General features: G+C 41.7%; 1 protein-coding gene across 6 annotated transcripts in view; it reads left to right on the plus strand.

Moving 5' to 3' along the window:
* The window catches only part of PHF20 (PHD finger protein 20), a 64440-nt gene that overhangs the window by 41434 nt on the left and 2894 nt on the right, over positions 1 to 20112 (plus strand). For 3 of the 6 annotated variants that reach the window (XM_027704640.1, XM_027704643.1, XM_027704645.1), the window contains 7 exons: positions 2822 to 2920; positions 3517 to 3678; positions 5907 to 6103; positions 11190 to 11289; positions 14032 to 14227; positions 16699 to 17098; positions 18588 to 18771. In XM_027704640.1, the coding sequence (XP_027560441.1) occupies positions 2822 to 2920; positions 3517 to 3678; positions 5907 to 6103; positions 11190 to 11289; positions 14032 to 14227; positions 16699 to 17098; positions 18588 to 18771 (1338 nt within the window). The remainder of the gene's footprint in view (positions 1 to 2821; positions 2921 to 3516; positions 3679 to 5906; positions 6104 to 11189; positions 11290 to 14031; positions 14228 to 16698; positions 17099 to 18587; positions 18772 to 20112) is intronic. The other 3 variants (XM_027704641.1, XM_027704642.1, XM_027704644.1) reach the window with 1 other exon arrangement.

Below are 20112 nucleotides of genomic sequence, written 5' to 3' on the forward strand. Positions count from 1 at the left end.
ATATCTTTAAGATGCAAAAAGTACTTGAAGTATTAAAGGGCATGAAAAGCTTATTGCTTATTTTTACTGTTTGATATGTGGGTCTTAATGCTGTTAAACTCTTGACTGTCCAAAGCATTAAATGTTTGAAGTAATCCTGTACTTATTGAGATACCTAAACTTAAAAGGGGGGGATGTGGTGGGCATGGGGCACGGTGACCTGGGGTGTTCTATTTTATTAGGGGTGGTTTTTTTAATAGCATTTGTTATAGTGTGTTTATACTGAAACCTGCTCTAGTACAGGTGGGTGACAGCCATACAGTGGATGGGGGGGATGTGTGTGCACACCATGCACAGAAACAATACATATGTTAAAATACTTTATATGTATATAAATCATATATAAATAATTTCCAGCATACCTCTGGATTTAGTACATGGCCACTGTCAGATATATGGTGGGAATTTGAGTCACAGTGATGAGGAAAACACAAACTCTGAGCTTAGACTTTTCTGTCTATAACAGATGATCTGTGTCCTGGAGATCTTCACCTTTGCTGTCTGTGTGTTGTTCTGTTGATCCATAGCAGTGAGGCAGTGCCTGGCACCTCTCTTTGTGCTCGGGCATCCTTTGCTGCCCACCCTTGTAGGAAGGCCTGACTGAGATCCATCAGTCTCCTCGCTGTTCTGGCTCAGTGGGACACATCTGCCTAGGGAGTGTGGTATTTAAAGATTAGAATGAACTTTCACATGGTGGAGGATGATGAGTACTCATCCTGCTCCTCATGAACCTCTGCCATTCAAGGAAGTTGAAGTCTTATGTTTTTGCAAAAAAACCCCAAAGCTTTTAAAAATGTAGTTATTGAAAATGTAGCTTCATTTTTAGGATTATATAAGGCAGTTTATCATTCTGTTTGATCACACAAACCTGTGAGGATGCTCCTGACCTAGACAGTCTCCCTGTCTGGTCTTGGGGCAGTAAGAATTCATTACACTTCAGAGTGGTTGTGAGAAACAGTTTGAGACAACAAGATTCTTCAGTACACAGTTTTTGGAAGGCCCTGGTGTAACACTTGAATATTTATTCTTTGCAGATTTTTTTTTTTCAGGGAGCATGCATTAACTGTGGTGTGCAGTCAGAAGACAGCTGTACACAGAAATTTGCAAATACTTAGATTTTTTCAGATTTTAAGACATACAGGTTAGCTCAAGGGGGAAAAGCATGGAACAAAGTGACAATTTCTGTCATATTTATGATGGATATATTCCCAGTGACTGAGGCAGCTTACTCTGTGCTGTTGGATATCTTAAAACAAATCCAGCGATCTGACCGTGTGAATGTCAGTTCCCAAAAAAAAGGAAGCAAAATTTTCCTGCTTCTGTTAAGCTCAGTTATTCTCTCTTTGCCCTTCTGGAAGAATAAAATGGCAGAACTTCCTTGCATCCCTGTGAGCAGGGAGAAGGGAATGGTACCCAGAGAATCTTGAGCGTTGGAAGAACGGGAGATATGAGGACAGAGGAGAGTAAGAAGGAAGTTGTGCTGACACTTGAATAACCCCCTCAACAGCCATGGAGGGGGGATGAAGATGGCTTTTGTGCTGCCAGTCCTGCTGCCCTTGGAGGACAGGTGACTTGGGGTGGCCAGCTGCCATCAGGGGCAGCAGCTGATGTGGCACTGAGACCATCACTGCCCACGTGCTGGGAGAGGCACAGCGGGGGCAAAGGAGCAGGAGACAATCAAGGACTAAGAGGATGGGGAGGTGTGGGGCTAAAGACTCTCCTGAGCGTGTCTCCTGCATCACAGTTATAAACATGACTGAGATTTGCAGTTTCTCAGCTGTTTGTGCCATAAACACGCAGCCAGTGAATTGGGCAGTTTGCTATTGGTATGTATGAAAGATAATAAATGGGTACTGCTGGTTTGCTTCAAAGTGGTTAGAGACCAACTTAAATGGTTTGTGCGGGAGATTTCTTACAGTATAAAGTGTCTTTAGGTGCTTATTCTGCTATCCATCACCAGAAATTGAAATAAGTTTGTGAATAGGAGGGTGAGTGGCTCAATCAGCCAAGCTCTCTGAGAGCAGAGCCATTCTGAGGTGCAAGGCATCCCTCCAAGCAGGTGTTGATTGCACTGGAGCTGAGTCAGGATAATTTACTTAAAGAGCTGTGTAAGTATCTGGAAATTCTGCTGCAGAGGCCTAAATCTGAAGGACAGAAGTTGTAGACAAAGACTGGGATCTGGAATGCAAGGATTTGTGCCCATGACCTCACAGCACAGTTACGCGGCGCCGCGCGTGCTCCGGTGTCGCGCCTGGAGGATGGACAGGATTGACACTCAAACACATCCCATAAAATAGGATGGAGAACAGATGTTGAGAGAATAGTAATTAAAGCCAGTTGAACTAGTCATTACTCAATTTGCAATGAAAACAAAATATTTGACTGAGGAACTGAACCGAAGTTGGGGGGGGTTGGGGATTTGTTCTTGCCAGGCTTCTGTTACAATGCTACTGAAATGTTCATCCATAATAATTTAGAAAGTGGATATAACAAATCCTTCAGTCTCTTGTTTTTTTATAATTTCTGAAGCATGTAAATAATAAATGGGCACTGCTGTACAGTTGATTTCTCCCAAATGATATTCTAATTTTTTTTATGGGACAGTCAAATTAGAACTTTAAAATTCGCCATTCCAGTTGAGAGCTGAAAATTCTTACAAATACATTTTCTTGGGTTTTTTGTAGTGAAATGGCCTTGATTGTCCAAAGAAATCGTGGAGGTCTTTATAAGTAGAATAAATGTATATATTTAAAAATTAATTTGCAATATTGTCTAATTTTAGGTGTTAAAGAACATGAGAAGAACAAAGAAAGAAAATCCAAAGACTATGGAAGATCCAAGTCAAAGAAAAAGAAAAAAAAGAAAAAGAGATCTAAGCCTGGTAACGCTCATTTTTCTTCTGTAGATGAAAATGGCTCTATTATTTTGTTTTGTTACCCAGTCTAGCTCACTCAAGAGCAGGCATTGCAGTTCAGACTGCTTTCTTCACTAATCTGTTAGCTCTGATTTTATTAACTGGTTAATTTTAAATTGTGGTTGGCAAGATCTGTCCACTTTGAAGTCTGTGGGATCAGGGAATGTGTGTAGCCTGTGTGAGTAGCAGTGGGATGTGAGGGGCAGGTCTCCAGCCAGCAGTGCTTGTGTGCAAGTGCCTGTAAAGCAAAAGCATTTGTACACCTGCTCACCCTGAGGACTAGTTGGGCTGGAAAGGGTGGTCACTTAAAACCTTTCTTGCTTCTGTCAGCAGTGAACGGTGACTGAACAGCTTTAAATGTTCTGTTTCAGACAAGAACTTTCTTGCCTGTGGAAAGCTTGCCCAGCTTCCTGCAGCACTGTGTAGTCCTGGAGCCCCAGCACATTGAATGGGGAGGGGTCAGTGAATGGATGTGCCTGCTGTGGGCCTGCATGGGGCTGTTCCTTCTGTCAGCTTCTCTTGACCACAGATTTCTACTGCTAACACTTCTTACCATTTTACAGGGTATTCCGGCGTTGGGGAAAACACAGATGTCTCACAGGAGCTTTCTCCTGAAAAATCAGTTGTCACAAAATCTATTTCTTCAAATAAATCATCTGCCCACCCGAGCACACCTCTGCACTGTGCTGATTCTGGACAGCACAGGGGAAAATCAAAAGCAAATGGTGAGATGACTCTCCTCTCTGTCTTGCTGGTTATGCCTTTTGTTGCTAGTAAATATGTGATCTGCACTAACATACTTGAAATCTAGTTCTTATGGTGTGAATTTGGCTGTTCTTACACAGCAGTGTGTTTTTCCTTGTCCCTGCCTGACGAAGCTGGACCCATTTTGTTTGCCAGATGATGTTGCTGCTTTTTGCTTTGACTTCACCTTCATATACACGTTAAGACTGTGTTGCCCTTATTTTAGTAATCAGATTAATTTTGCATTTTTTGCAGCACCTTATTAACTCTAAAATAACCATGTTCAAATTTCATAATTACATTTTTCATATTTCGAAAGGTTTCTACAAAGTGAGAGCTCCTTGAAAGTTAAAAATAGATGCTTTGCAAGTTTGCTACAGACTGTGCTGTGTTTGAGAGACCACTGGGTGTGGTGGTGTGTAGTTGTGTGGATACACTGTGATACCCGGTCATAATGACTCTGAGCTTCCTAATGAGGAGCTCTTGGGTAGCTGTTTATTGAGTAGGTGTTTATTGGTGTCTTCACAGTACTTGGTACACAGTTACTCATAAAAATGTGGCTGCTGTGTTCCAGCTTTCATAATCCTAATATCTTGGTCCAAATTACTATTTACTGTCACAAGCTGGTACACTAAAAAAGACAGCAAACATTTTGTTCTCTCTCTTGTTCTTAAAGCTCACAAATTAGAGGAAATAGGAAATGTGTGACAGCTTGATGATATACAAGAATCTTAAATTTCTTATTGTACAACTGCACTGTGGAGGACTATTTGATTATTTTTTTTTGGACACAGCTCTCATTGTTTGGCATTAGGCAAAACTAAAAATTAACTTCAGTTAATTCCACTACATAGGCAAAACAGGAAACATTAAAAACTAGTGAAGTGCATTCGGTGGTAATGTCTTGAAACACATTCTGCAAGTCTGAGCAGTTGTGTTTTCAGACTATATCAACCATAGAACATACAGTAACTTGGCCATCAGTTGCTCAGACTTCTTTTGATCAATTCATAGACATTGAAAGTGGTGGAAAATATTGGTAATGGTTTTTATTTCACCCTTATCACAATTGCTTTGCTGCTTTTTGCATCTGCAGAAGTTGTACCACCAATAAAAGCTGTGCCCAGATGAACAAAGTGTGTTGTAAGTAGAAGTGAAGGTGCTGTGCAGGGTGGCAGTGCAGTGTGCCTGACCTGTCACTCCAGAGCACCTCGGGAGTGTCCCAGCTCAGAGCTGGAATGAGACTTTGCAACTATTGCATTTGGTTCTCAGCCCCTTTATTTGAGAACAGATGTTTCTCCAGAAGATGTAGGTTATACCACAGACTGGTGGCTCTAGTTTTGCATTCTGTGGTTCTGTGAGCTAAGTGATGAAAATAGTTCTACCCACTTCAGGTGAGACCCCACAACCTTACTTAAAAGTGACTGAAGTTTTCATCTTCCACTCCCCTCCAACTCATTAGATTAGTTCCAAATAATTAAAATCCTTGTCTTCTTCCTCCAACCCTCCCATTCTATCCCCGAGGAAGATGCAGACATTGATTAATATTATTGAGGTAAGAATCTCAATTTAACCTGCTCTTTCAGTAAAGATTTTCTTGACAGTTTTATTCAATCCAGAGATGCATTAATGCTTTGGCTAAGTAGTGAGAATGCATTCTGGAAGAATACCTTGGGCTATGCACTGCCCATGAGTTGATCAATGGATCCTAAACAGGAGACTAAATGAAAATAATAATTTCTGAAGCAGGATTAAATTCTGTGTTGGACTCAATGTTTCTGTCACGAAGACATCACTTTGTGAGATTGATTGGTTCATAAAACAGAACCCTCTTACTGCTTTTTGGGAGCTCTACACTAAAAGTGCCAAGTCACAATTCTGCACAAATTGCAGCAACTAGTATGAATGCTATTTGAATGTACAAGTCTGGTTTTGTTTATTATACTTACCTGTCTAAAGAGAGTTTGTGCCTTTGGTTTGAAACACTGTATGCTGAACTTACCATTTTAACAACAGAAGCTGTTAAGTTGGAATATTTTTAAGGAGCTATTAATGAAAATATGAAACTTCATGATGTAGTAACCTTCAATAAAGAGTTAAATTTTGATGTTCCTTAAATGACACTGTGAACTCATACTTTTAGGAATGTATATCTGCATACTTGGGATGAGATCTTGAGGGTCGTTTGACCTTTTTTGTAATCACTTAGGATTTTATGTAACTACTTCTTGTGCAGAGGACGACACCCTGAGTGAGTCATCGATGGACAGCTTGCTCTGGAGTGACGACGACTGCAGTCAGGATGTTGATGTAACCACCAACCCTGATGAAGAAGTTGAAGAAAGTGATTTTGAGATTGTTCGGTGTGTTTGTGAAGTAAAAGAAGAAAATGACTTCATGATTCAGGTATGAATTGGAGGGTAAATGCTCGTGTCAGTGGATACAGTGGAAGGTGTCAGTGGAAAAGCATTTGTTGTTTTGTTTTTTTTTTTCTTCCTGGCAAGAAGCTTGACTGGAACACACAATTCTCCAGATAGGCTGAACAAAAAAAAAGTAATTACTAGAGTGTTTTGCTTTGAAGCAGAGCTGCACTTGTCCATTCTGCAGTAGTTTGCAAATTCTTAGTTCCTAATCTTCATAAGGCCATCTGTCCATTCCACATATAGGTGCTATTTTTAAACCAGCTTCCCAGAAAACTCCGAGCAGCTTCTATTATCTCTTCTGCTTAAGACTGTTGGTAAAAACCTCTTTGGAAGTGCCCTGCCTATTTACTTTTACTTTTTGAGATGTTTGTAAATTGTCAGGAAATAATTCTGTACAGAGCTGCTTTGAACTGTCACACCCAGTTCCTCTCAGTTTCAAATAGTGAAGTCAAACAGATCAGTTCAACTTCATTTTGTTTCTCTAATTAATTTTGCCATTGCTCCTTACACGAGCTGGTCCACATAGCTAATTCCCCATGAGTTTCAGAAGCAGCATTTTTGTAGTTGCCCTTCTGAAGAAATGAGTTTCCTGAAGAAGTCAGTTGGTTTTGGGTGTTTAGGTTTTTTTTGTTTTGCCTTTTTTTTTTAAGCAGCTTCCACTTTCCTGTCTAGATCACCTTTTTCTTGTGTGGGCCTCCAATTCAAAGTGTCAGTAGTGTAGCCTTTAAGGTAATTACTGCATTCTTTTGAGGTTTATTTGTGAAAGGATATGGCATGACACTAACTTCAGAAATATTTTTTTGGCACATGAACCTCACTCCTCATCTGCAGCTTTTGAAGTCCCTTTCCCAGGCATAGTTGCTAACTTCTGCGAGGCTTGAAATCCACTTTACAGAACCCCTTACTGGTACAGTTCCTGGCCTGTTCTGTGAACTGTATTTCTCTTTGGCAGTTTGGAACTAGGAGGGGAGACAGAAACTAAGCTGAACTGGCTTCACAGCCACTGCTGATGTTTTGGTGGACTTTGCTTGAATGGAGGCAGAAAAGTGTTAAGGTGAAGAGGGGAGCACTGTTTAAATTGCAGTGTGAAGAATTCTTGACTTCTGCAACAGAACAGTAGAAACACCTTTTTTGCCCTGAACATCAACGGCCCAATTTTAAAAGTTTTTAATAGTGCTGCCCAATGCAGCTCAGTTTGATGTGTGTCCTTAACAGTGGAGTGGAACAGCTGCCTTGACAGGGGAGTTTTCTCTGGCCTTGCATGTGATTTCATGGAGGTTTGCTGGGGAAGGTGAGATACTTTGTCTCTTAGTGGTGAATTGACTTTGATGCCCACCTTTGTGTTGGTGTTGGATGCTGACCTGCAGGGCAACTGGTTCCTTGTGCATTGGGAGGGGAGGGTGCAGTGATGGGCAGATTGAAGTAAATCTGAGTGTACAGGGGAAAAGGAGTCTGACAGTGGGGAATAAAAGGGGTGAATGTTTACTGAAATGACTTTATACTCCAGACTACCTCTTTGTGTTTTAATTTTCTGGCAAAACTTGGTTCAACACTAGGTCAGCGTTGCAGAATGTAGGGAACTGTGAGCTGGCTCAGGACACAGCCTATGGAAAGCTTTCCTGGAATGTTCTGTGGGTTGCTTCTAAGATTGGCTTTCTAGGTTGAACTAGTTTGGGGTTTTTTTGAGCATCTTGCAAAGTTTTAAACACTTCAGCTGTTTTACAAAAGAATTGGCTGGGAGAGCAGGTTATTCCCTCTGGAAAAGAGATGCAGATGGACAGTGTGGTGAGTACCTGCATTCATTGTGGGGATTGAGGCAGTAGGAATTGGGAAGCAAGGAGGTGGTCACAAGATTTTGAGGGGCTGAGATGGGGGTGTAGGTTAGGTGGCTTGCTTAAGGAAGGAAATGCTGTGCTCCCCACAGCTTTCTGTCAGCCTGTATTTTTGGGGAAAATGTTTTGAACAGTCTGGTTGTCTGTTGATGTAGAAATACCTGACTTTACTCTTTTTAAGAACAGAGCAGTAATACAAAGCAAATCTGCTATGTTATACAACTGTGGAATTATCACAAGGGGAACCTATTTTCAGCTTTTCAGAGGTGGAGTGCCAAGATTGACACTTCCCTTTGGCTTTATAGAGCAAGAATCTGGTGTAGTTGTCATAACTTTATAATTAGGAAAGATTTCTTCCCTATTTTCCACTCACACTTCAATCTGACACTTGGAAAATGAATTCAGAGCTGTCTGCCCTAAGGAACTTGGATTTAGATTGGTCCTTTCTTTCTGAAGATAGGTCACTTTGCTCAGGTATGGGGTTTCAGAAGAATACTGTCCTTCTTTGCACTTTTCTCCCTTGGGGTGTTTATTTTCCCCCTGCTTTATTATTCTGACTGAAATGTGCTGGCACCTGGGGTACCTGCTTGAGCAGGCTGGGTACCCATCTGCCTGGACTTGGGATCAGGAGCAGGGCAGCTTCTTCATGCATGTGGCTGGAGGTTCATTTCTCCCAGGATACATGGATCCCCTCCTCTCTTACAAGAGGGAGAATGGAAAGTCATTTTCTCTTTGAGCTGTGCTCATTTCCATGAATGTGCCAAATTTAGAAATAATGGGGGAAAATGTTAATTTTAAACACAAGCACCTTATTTTCCCTGTAAGATTAGGGACAATTAAGGCTTAATGAAACTCATACACATTTAAAATGGGAGTTGGTTCCATTTAGGTATTTAAACTAATAAACCTCCCCCAGTTCCACTTAGAGATTTTATATAAACTTTCTTTATCCTGAACTTGCCCTAATTAATTGTCTTGAGCAATTTGTGCATTAAGAACGTCATGTAGTGCACCAGGGTGCAGAACTCTGGGTTTGCATTTATGGAAGTACCTGCTTCAGGTAATAGAAGTTAAATCAAGAAAAAGTATAAAAACCCCAATCTATTGTTGGTCAGTGCTCTTTTTCCCAGTCTCTGTAACTCTGGAAGGAGGTTACTAGATTCCATTTCTGGAGCCTGTGTAAAGCAGCTGAGTAGCACTGCCCTGGGTTCCCTCTGGAGGCACAGTACTCCCTTTTCATGGTGAGGCCCAAACCAGTCCAGACAGACTGTCACTGTCCCTTCTTTTTGGTGTTTATACCTAAACATGGATGTGTTTGTGTATGACGTGTATGATGCAGAGAATTCTGGGGCTGGGTTTGGTGGCCTCGAGTGATGGAACTAAATGGACTTGGGATGTTTTTGTTCAGGAATGTGAAAAGCTGCTTTAAATGCATGTCCTTTGTGTTCAGTTATTTCTGTTGTTACTTGAATTTCGATTGAAGTATTTTTGCACAGCACTGCATGTTTTTTCTCTTCCAAATTTCCTACTTGGTGTGCTTTGGATCTCCCTACTACTGCCTGGGCAGGGGTAGCTTCCCTGCAGTGTGTGTGCCAGCAGGAGCCTGGCCAGCCATGCTGTGCAGTAGAACCTGCAGGTAAATGGAGGGACCTGTGCCCTGATGGGGTACATACTTAAATATCAGTTGAGTAAAGTAAAAAAAAGTTGGGATGCTTCACTGGAGTTCTGGGCAAAATTGCTGGAAAATCACAGAGTGCAACCCTGTGCAATATGGCATGATTTATTGGATGCAGGTGTAACTAGAACCAGGAGCTCACTTCTTGTTTTTAGCACACAGTCTGTTTTTCTTAATCCATTTTCTTTGTTTTAGGACACCTTTTTCTGGCTCTAATAATCACCTTTGTGAAAGTAGGATGATGCCTTTTTTGAAAACAACTCCTTATTGCTTTAGGACTGTTCACCCATTTTGTAAGGCAAAACATTGTTGGTCCCACCCTTCAGAAACCTGTTTCTCTACAACCTTTTGCATTCTTTCTTCCCAGGGCTTCTATTTTTCCTCCACCCCTGGGCCACTCATTTAATGCAGTGAAGTATTCAGAACCTGGTTGTCTCTTTCTGTCCCTCCTACCTTGAGGAATGGCAACAGATAAGAAGAGCATTAATAAAAGTGGTGTTGAACACAGATGGGATGTTTAGCAAGTTGGCATCTTTGTAGGTCAGCGAGGAGCAGCAGCTGAGGTTGCTTGCAGTTGCTGATGGGGTGTGTTTTAGCTCATATTGGAATCCTCCACCAACATTAACAAGACCCCTGCATTAGGCTCTTGGCTCATGCTCTAAGAAATAAATCTCACTGCTTGGGAAAACAGTGATTCTGAACTGACATCACAGTTTCAAATCAAAATTGACTTAATATGTGGGGTTTTGTTCCATGTTTCAGTGCTCTGTAGGCTGCAGTCAAATTTTGTCTCCTGTCAAAATAGGGGAGGGGGGAGAAAATAACAGAACAGAACACATGAATATAGGTTTTTTTCCTGCTCTAGAACTGTTTAAGAACAGTGGCTCTAAGAACAGTGGCTCTAAGGCTCTAAGAACAGTGATTGCATTTTCAGTAGTGTAACTGTGCTAAATAGATCCAAACTGTGTCCAGTCTTTGCCAATATAATGCCCCCCCTTGGCAGGATGTTGAAGCTTTTGAAGCTGGTACAGCTGTATCTGCACTGCAGGTTTGTGCTGGCAGAGCTGCCTTTGAAATGGACAAAATGTTAGTGCTACAAGAATCAGTAAAGCATAATATTGGCTAGTCCTGTGTGACATAAGTGTCTCTGGGATTTTGTAACTGAATGTGGTTTACTGTTTGAGGGGGAAGCTTTTTAAATCAGAAAAATAGATCTGTTTTACTGGAAAAAGCTTGATTGCATACTGATTGCTGTCCTGGTTATGTGCACATGCATCCTGTGAAAGATCTTCATCTCCAAAGGGAGTGTTTTTGTACCTTTCAGAATATCTGCTTTCAGTTTTTAATTGTCATTCTCCAGAAATACACATGAAAAATGTCTGGGAAAGGCTCAGATTTTATTGTAATCTGATTCTTTAATGTGTTTGCTTGTCGCTGGAAGGTGGGGTGTGGGTCTTAATACACCTTTTTGTCTTAAAATATGTAGATGCTGTGTCTCTTAATTGATGTATTGAGCTCGTGGCCTTCATTTCTGTTAATGTGCACTTCTTGCCTTTGAACAGTGTGAAGAGTGTCTGTGCTGGCAGCATGGAGTCTGTATGGGTTTGCTGGAAGATAATGTACCTGAGAAATATACCTGCTATATTTGCCAAGATCCTCCAGGTACAGAAATTTAAGATTACAGATCCTTCTTACATATGTAGTACATTTGCTAGTTTTTATATATATATAGCTCAAAGATTAAACTACTTTTTTGCCCATAGCTGTGTCTGTCACTATAGGTAATTTTCTGTTACAGATACTGAAAGTTTAATTTCTGTGAATGTCCATGAGTCAATATTGTGGAATTACAGCTGGACAGGAACAGGAGTGAATGTTTTCACTGTGATGACCATCTGTCACATTTTGCTGTAGTAAGGACTGCCCTGTCTGGCTGTGAAAAATGAGTGTAGAAACACTCAGGAAGCTGAAGCAAAGACTCCCCATGGGCTCATCTCAGGGGATGTGGCTGCAGCTCTTCCCCAACAAGGCTGGGCTTCTGTGTTCTTTCTAATCAGTCAGCACAGGGCTCTGCAGCTCTGGCTCGTGTCATGTGCTGCATCCCCTGAGACAGCCTGTGTATTGGCATTTATCTGGGGGAACACAGTCAGAGGGGATTAAGCAACACTTTCCCTACTCCTAACGATGTATTTTTAAATGTCTTGGTCCACAGCAGGTAAAATTACACTTAGGTGAACATTTTCTGACTTCCTGCTCCATGGATTACAAAGCCTCGATGAAAATGGAAACAGATGAGGTTCTTGCTTGAGTCCATGTTTAAAAATGGCAAGAAAATGGATCTCTGTTGGCCCAGTGAAAAGACCTTTTTGGTTTATATACATAGTTGGATTGTGATCTCAGATTTTTTTGGCTGTTGAAAGATACCAGCTCTTTTGTACCTTAACTCATGGATTTGTGTAGTTGGTTTACTGATGTTTGTACTCACAGCAAGAAAGACATGCCACACTTAAATTTTAAACTATTTCACTGCACAGATAACAGGATATTTAAGGGGTTTTTTTACAGTATCTTGCTTGTAGGATTTTAACCCTTTTTTTTCAAGATATTTTGCTTTGTGTCAACTGAAGTTAGTTTTAAATGTAACTAAAACGCACATGCAAACTGTCATCACACTTGAACATCAGAATGCTTTTGTGCAAAAACTGATTACAGCTTAATTTGCTTAATTAATCATTAACTGTTCCTTTGAAGGTTCTAAAATTTACATTGGGGGAGCCTAATTTTTACCTCTGTTTTCAACAAGGAAAATGTCCAACTTTTTAACTGCACTGGTGGCTTTTCAATTTCAGTGACTCTGCTTTTGGCTTGAAATGAGCTAACAGGCTCTGTGGATCTGCAAAGAAGTGGCTTTTAAAACTGGGCATGGCCATTCAGCAAAATCTTTTTTAGGAGCTTTCCCCAGTCTAAACTGCTGAGATGTGTTACAGCACCACTTATGCTTCTGGAAATAAAAGCAAATTTGGTGTAATTTTGTCTCAAAACTGTACGAACTGCTATTTTACTCAATTCTCTTTGAGTCAAGTGGGATTTTTAAGACATTTGTTAACATTTACCTCTGCTTAATCATGATCAAGATGCTTATGATGTGACTGATTCATTCAAGCTACACCATATACACCTCAAAAGGGAGCAGTTTTTACCTCAGGGTACACATCATCTCAGTTGTTCAGCTGACCATGAAGTTCTAAAAGTCCCCGTTTTATTCTTCTGGACTGAACTTTATTTTCTGTTACAGATGGCAGCTTCTCTAATGCAGAGATAAATGAGGGAGGGCTAATGCAGGTGTGTCAGGAACATCTCCAACGTGGTCCTGACCATCCCTAGGAGAGTTCCTTCCTTCTTCCTACGGTGTGGGCTGAGCTGTTACAGCCTTGAAAATTCCTTCTTCCCTGGCTTGATTTCTGATGCCACTGAACACCCCTGTAGTGCCATCCCTTGGCCTTACTCTTTTCTTTTTTTTAGTTTCTCCTTAACTGCTGAAACCTCCAGTCAGTATTGGCCTGTGTATTGGAGAGCTTTTTGGGGCTGGTTCTCAGTCTGTGCTCCAGCATTGTCCCTGGGCTTGGGGACTTGCTGCCTGGGCTCTATGTAGGGCAGTGACTGTTTTTCAGGGTGCTGAGCTGTCTGCTGAGAACATCTGTTGTAAAAATACATTTTACAGGGTGTGGGGGAGCTTTTGTTGCATATTTGTTTGTGTGTTTGCAATTTAGCAAGCATTTACAGTTCTACTCTTTCCTGCTAATACCATTTTTTGGCAGCTTAAGTTGCTTTTACTGATGCATTTGTCACATTTAACATTTCAATTCAGTTGTTGTTGATACTCCAACCTTTTAAGCTAGAATTACCATAATCAATAGCCTAACTTAGGAGGTTTTTCCATCAGAACCTCATCATTGGTTCCTTTAAAATGTAGTTTTGAATACCTGTACTAATACATGTGTGATGTTTAAAAATAAGACCACTGGGAAAGGAAGTTCATTGCCTTTTTCTGTGTTTTGCTGTCTACAGAGACCTGCATTCAGACCGTAGTTTGTCATAACCATGGTTAGACTACTGCTAAAATATGCCTTTCTCTGCCTCAGCTGCAACTGCTTGTTGCTGGATGTCCTTTGATGGAATTTGGGGTCTGAATGGTTTTACAGTTGGGCAGAGGTTTTTGAGTTCCCACTTTACAAGGTCTTCATTTCTTCAGAGTTTTGTCTGCTTTTATAGGATCTTTAGTGGTGCTGTTGGTAAGAACAAACAAGCTTTTGCAGTGCTTGGAGATAATCAGAATTACTGCCAGTCATGTTAACATACCACAGTTAATGCTTCATTTTAACTCACTCATTACTCTCACTTTAGGTCAGAGGTCCAGCTTAAAGTACTGGTATGAGAAGGAGTGGTTAAGCAACGGTCACATGCATGGCTTAGCATTTTTGGAAGAAAATTATTCCCACCAGAATGCCAAGAAGATCGTGGCCACTCACCAGCTGCTGGGGGACGTGCAGAGAGTGATCGAGGTGCTGCACGGGCTGCAGCTGAAGATGAGCATATTGCAGTAAGCACATTTCAGTGCCTGCTGGCACCTTCTCAGGGGGAATTACATTGCAAGTAGAAAAATAATCACAAATTCAGACTTAGGTTTGTGCTGCTTTGTGGATTTATAACGTAGTTTGAATTGCTGATGTGATCTTGGAAAAGGGCTTGGCTGCTTAAAAGCTATGGGAGTGTGTTGAGTGTCAATTGACCACGTGTATAAAAGGGTTGGGAAAGTAGAAAGAGGGAAAAAATTAATAACAGCAGCTTCTTCTGAAGCACCTAAATAGATTTAAGTAAGAAGGGGAGGATAGGTGTATAACCTGTGGCAACATTCTTACAGCACTTCCCTTCTCCATTCCAGTAAATCTAATCGTAGCTTCTCCATCAGGAATCAGATGTTTTTATTGGGTGTGGTGTGTTGCTCTGCTGCAGTGGGAGAGCAGATGCACCTTCAGCAACCTGCAGGGGTTCATTTCTGTGCACAGCTATATATGAAGAAAGTAATATAATAATTTATATAAATCTTGATTTTTTTTTTTGTATAAAATCAAGGTTTCTGTCTTTTCCTGTTCAAAGTCATCCTTAGGTTGTGATGACTGAAAAAAATTTTTCCTAACTCAAATCCAGCAGTTTTAAATTGATTGAATTCCATTGTTATAATTTATTAGTTGATAAATTGCACAGCAGCAGCTATTTGGAAAGCAAAGCTTTTAGTGCTTTCAGGGTTCTTTAGACCTTTTCCTCTTATCTGTGGTGATGCAGGAGGTCCACTGTGGAAATGCTCAAACAGTGGAATAATGCTTGAAGCAAGAGAGTAGCAATTTTAACATAAGGTTTTGCTTTTCCATTATGAGATCCTGTAGTCAGATCTGTAAGTAATCCCTTCCCTCTTTGGAGACTGGAACATAAATATAAGGCCACTCCTTGGGCCTTTTGTTAAAGAGTGAGACTTCAAATTCTGATTTTCTGATTGTGAATTGAGATTTATGTAGTGCTGAGGTATGGAGCACAGGACAAGTACGTGATGCTTGTTACAGGTTTTGTTCTTTTTCTCTCCCATGCTGAAGTCAGTGTAATGGCCTGGGTTAGTTAAAGGTGAGCTGCAATCCTGTTTGGATCATCTGGTTAAAAGCTTCAGCCCCTGTTTTCTTTGTCATCACATAAATCAGAGACAATTTGAAAAATTACTGAATTAAAAGAATTATTATGTTGTTGATGCAGATCTACCATCTAGAGGAGAGGACATGATTTCACAGCTGCCTGAAATTATTAGGAGAGCATTGCTCAGTGTTTCAAGGAGTTGGCAAAGGATCCAAGGTGACAGTGGCAGTGCTATGGGAGGGAGAACCTTCAGCAGGCAGGAGTTAAAAGGTTACTCAAGTATTAGCTTTTGAATTTCCATCCTTGCGTAACTGGTGCATCATTTTTCAATTCTCTGTCTTCTGTAAAGTTATCCCTTGCTCTTTGCTGAGCAAAATAGTGTCTTTAGGTGGAGCAGAAGAGTGGAGCTAGAGCAGAAAGCTTTGGTGAGTGATCCCCTGGCTCTCAGTTTTGCAGGCATGCCTCAGAGTGGCCAGGGAGATCCATCCTGGCCGTGCCGGCTCTGGAGGCAGAGCTGCTCCTGGGAGGGGTCTGAGCAGGTCCTTGGCAGCTGTGCTGTGCTTCCCTCTGGGAGACATGGAGGAACCTGAGCTGCTGCAGGATGGGTGAGAGAGCAGTTACTTCACAAGTGAGCTGCTCATGTGTTGTTGAGTGCTTTGGTGAGCAGCTGGAAAAGCAGGATCAGCTGAATGGAGTAAGTCCATCCACCTTTGCAAGGAAGCAGAGAGGGGCTTTGGGGCAGCCCCCCCTCTCCGTGCAGCCCAGTGCAGGTGCTGTAGGGTCAGGGTTTGCTCTGCTTTGCTCTCCTTGTGCTGCTGGTTTGATGCCTGACACACACGTGGAAGAACATCACTTACCATGCTCAGTCTAAATTTTTTGTTAGTTGTATCTGTGTAACCTGATATGTATAGTTGTCCCTTCTGCTGGAATAAATAACATATTAGTCAATTTGAAAACAACTAAGATAAAACTTTTTATCAGAATAGGTGGAGGGGACAATGGTATGTTGTTGTACCATACCTTACTAAAAATATCCCAGTTAAAATTAATTTCTGCTGTTCATAAAAAGCAAAATGTTCCATCAAGGGCAACATTGGTGAGAAATTGTATGTGTCTATTTGCAGCTTACTTTTCAATTTTTTTCTTAATGCCAACATTTGGCCTATGTACCACATTATAGAAATGAAAATAGTGAACCTAACAGAACATTGTAGGAACATACACAGTTGAGGTCAGTGAAACTGTTATTTCAGAGTACTTGGGCAATTTTAGTGATTATGATGACTTAGCATGTAGTGGTTCAAATACTCTTACTTGATTGCCTTATGTAATAGGATGGTTTGCTCAGTCACTTTAAATGGGGTGGTGTACTTTTTTTTGTTTGAACAGAAATAAAGAACATCCTGACCTAAAGCTTTGGTGTCATCCGTGGAAGCACATCACAGTGGATGAAAAAATCCATACAAAACACATCATTCACTTTGAGGAAAACTGTTGCAAAGAGGAGACAGCAAGTTATAGAACTTGGAATGGGACAGTTGAGAAGCCCTCAACCATTCCTTCTGTGGAGGAATCTTACATTACAAGTGAACACTGTTACCAGAAGCCCCGGGCCTACTACCCTGCCATAGAGCAGAGGCTGGTTGTGGAAACAAGAGGTTCAGCCATGGATGATGGAGTAAATAGAATAAGGGAAAATGGAGATGATGCCCTGTCAGAGAGATTTGGCTGGAATCTGGACCAAGAAATATGCAAGATGGAAAATGAATCCAAACACAATTACTCTAAGGTATTTGTATTAAAATAGACCTCTCTGCAAAGAGCATGTGTTTGCCTGGCAAAGAGCAAGCCGCTACCTTTTTTAATAGTATTTGATTTGTATTAAGTTTTTTCTTGTGCTGTTAAAGTTACCAGTAAGAGTTAAAATGATAGATGTGATCAACTCCTTCATTTCATATTACAATTAAAAAAACTAGGTTGACTTCTGGACCTCAAGTCACTCAAAAGGTATGGACCATGCATTGTGGTCCACTGGCAGTTCATTGCTGCTTACTTTTATGTGTTAAATATAGAAATAAACACTTGGGTGCTTCTGTTAGTTAGTGGCAATTCATGTGAAATGTGGGCTGAGGAATGTTAGAAACGCTCTGGGAAATGGATGGACCCCCCTCTGCTCTGGAGCCAGGCTGGGAGAGCTGGGGGGGTTCACCTGGAGAAGAGAAGGCTCCAGGGAGACCTGAGAGCCCCTTCCAGTGCCTAAAGGAGCTCCAGGAGAGCTGGAGAGGAACTGGGGACAAGGGATGGAGGGACAGGACAAGGGGAGTGGCTTCCCACTGCCAGAGGGCAGGGATAGATGGGATATTGGTAAGGAATTCTTGGCTGTGAGAGTGGGGAGGCCCTGGCACAGGTTGCCCAGAGAAACTGTGGCTGCCCCATCCCTGGAAGTGTCCAAGGCCAGGTTGGACGGGGCTTGGAGCAACGTGGGACAGTGGAAAGTGTCCCTGGAGAGGGGTTGGACTGGATGACTTTAAAGACCTCTTCCAACCCAAACTATTGTACAATTTTATGATTCTATGAAATACTGAGCTCCCTTTTTTAGGTTAAAGGTGTGGTGAACTTTTATTTCATGCATATGTAAGGTGTAATTTGTTATTTTTGACTTCTCTACCAATCAAGATTGTGTTATGTTTCCCAGAAAAGAAAATATTTTATTTCTTCAGTCTAAAAGAACCATTTTCTACATCTTACCCTATTTCAGCAGAAGGATGAAAAAAGTAGACAGGTAGAATCAACACTGTTGATGGTGTGGTCACCTTTTGTAAAGGGTGCTAATGCTTGTCTTGAGATGCTTCAGTGAGAGTTTTAGTAGAATTGAGATTAGATTCCTTGAGGAAAAATCCCTTCTCGCTGCAGAATTGTTTGCTCTTTAGCTGATCACTGGCAGGTGAAAAACGGCCTCAGTGTTTCCTGGGATGCACAGATTCAGTGCAGAGTCTTCCAGATGGAAGGTGGCAGGGACATAACTACCCATGTGTGTTACCTTCAGCACATCAGATGCTTGTGAAGTGCAGAGAGTAGTTCTTAGCAAAATACCTATAAAAGTATGTCTGTATTTAGATCCTCTTGCCCAATCCAGTTTAACATCAGTGTCTGCTCTGTCTCTCCCCCGCTGCCCTGAGCTGAGCTGAGTGCTCAGCGCGGGGGCCTGGGAAGCCCAGGCAGTTTGGCTCCCCAGCTCTGTTCACTGTAGCAGATCCTCATGTGTGCATCTCTGCCAGGTGAGAGAGGCCGTGTCGAAGAAAGTGTCTCCAGAGGAAGCGATTGAAATGAAACTCATGGAGAAAGGCAAGGAAGGAGTTGTGAACTCGCAGCTGCAGTGGCAGCTCAATCTTCTAGCCCACGTGGAATCTCTGCAAGATGAAGTCATACACAGAATGGATTTCATTGAGAAGGAGCTAGATGGTAAGTAGTATTTAAAAGAATATTTAACTGAGCTACCTGTTCAAAACATGTTAACCACAATTTTATTTCTGCAGACCTACAAAGAGATGGGTGTTTCTTTATCACATTTCCTATAGAAAATAGATACACTGCTGATGTGGGGGGTAGATTTTCAAACAAAGAGCAGAATTTCACGGAACAAGTTCTAGTTAGGTCATCTCTAAATAGCTGCATCAGATGTCTTTTTGCTTTCAGGTTTTTGTCATTTTCCAAAATTCTTCTGTGTATCTGCACTTCCCTGTTACTCGGGGCCTTGCTGGCTGTGTCAGCCCATTCCGGGTGGCTTCGTTGGGGCCCAAGGCTCTTATCCTTTCCTGTCTCTTCCAAATTCTTCATTTAAAGGTTTTTTGAGATTTGTTTTCCTAGTAGTGGAAGACTTCCGAATCCGTTGATCCAGGATAGTTCTTTCTCTCTACATTGTTGAGTCTCACGGTTGGTTGTGCAGTGGTTACAACAGCAGCTTTTCTTTCAGGGGTGCTGGGAATACAATCTTTGCCCAAGTAAGAGCCCTCTCTTTATAAGTAAGGTACTGAAAAGCCGAACAGCTGAAGGGATATTTCAGGTAGTGAAGATCAGTCAGGCCTGTAATCAGTGCCTGTTTCATAAATGAAGCAGCTCTGGGTCCCAAAAGTTGGACTCTCTTATGTGCTGCTGAGCAGGGGGCTGTGCAAGGGATTTCTGCTCTGAGCTGGCATCTCCTCACTGCCAGGCTGGGCAATGCCCACCAGTTCTTCAGCAGGTCCTGCCCCTGGGCTGAACTCACCCGTTGATGTGGGCAGTGGTGGTGGCTGCTCTTGGCAGAGCTTTTCTTTCTGTCTTCAGGGTTTCAGTTTCCATCTGGTGTCAACATCCCATGAACTCATCACAGTTCAACCTGACCACCTTCCTTGTTGGCCTGTTACATTGTCACCTGAGTTGTCTTCCGCTCAGTGGGATTTCTGGTTCTTATTTCCCACTCAGAAGCTTTAGAGCAGGAGTTCATTTTCCTTTTACCCCCATTTGTGTTACCCAGTTCTGTGTTACCCAGTTGTGTTCTGTACTGATAACAGATTTCTTTCATTACCATAGTCCCATCCTTTTGGGATCTTCAGTGGTATCTAATGGTGATCCTGAAGGTACTCTGATGGTATAAACTGTCTGTACCTCAATGTCCTTGCTCTGGAATCGACACAGATCAGAGGATGTTTAGCACCAGATTTCACAATATCTGGTCCTGAGTTTTCCTTTCCTGCTTTTTCCTAGGGGCATCAGCTTCCCCCCCAGCCATTGATACATTTTGTCATGTATCAAAAGTTAATTGGT

This window comes from Neopelma chrysocephalum, unplaced genomic scaffold, assembly GCF_003984885.1.
Source record: "Neopelma chrysocephalum unplaced genomic scaffold, ASM398488v2 Primary Assembly neopelma1_286, whole genome shotgun sequence".
NCBI lineage: Eukaryota > Metazoa > Chordata > Aves > Passeriformes > Pipridae > Neopelma > Neopelma chrysocephalum.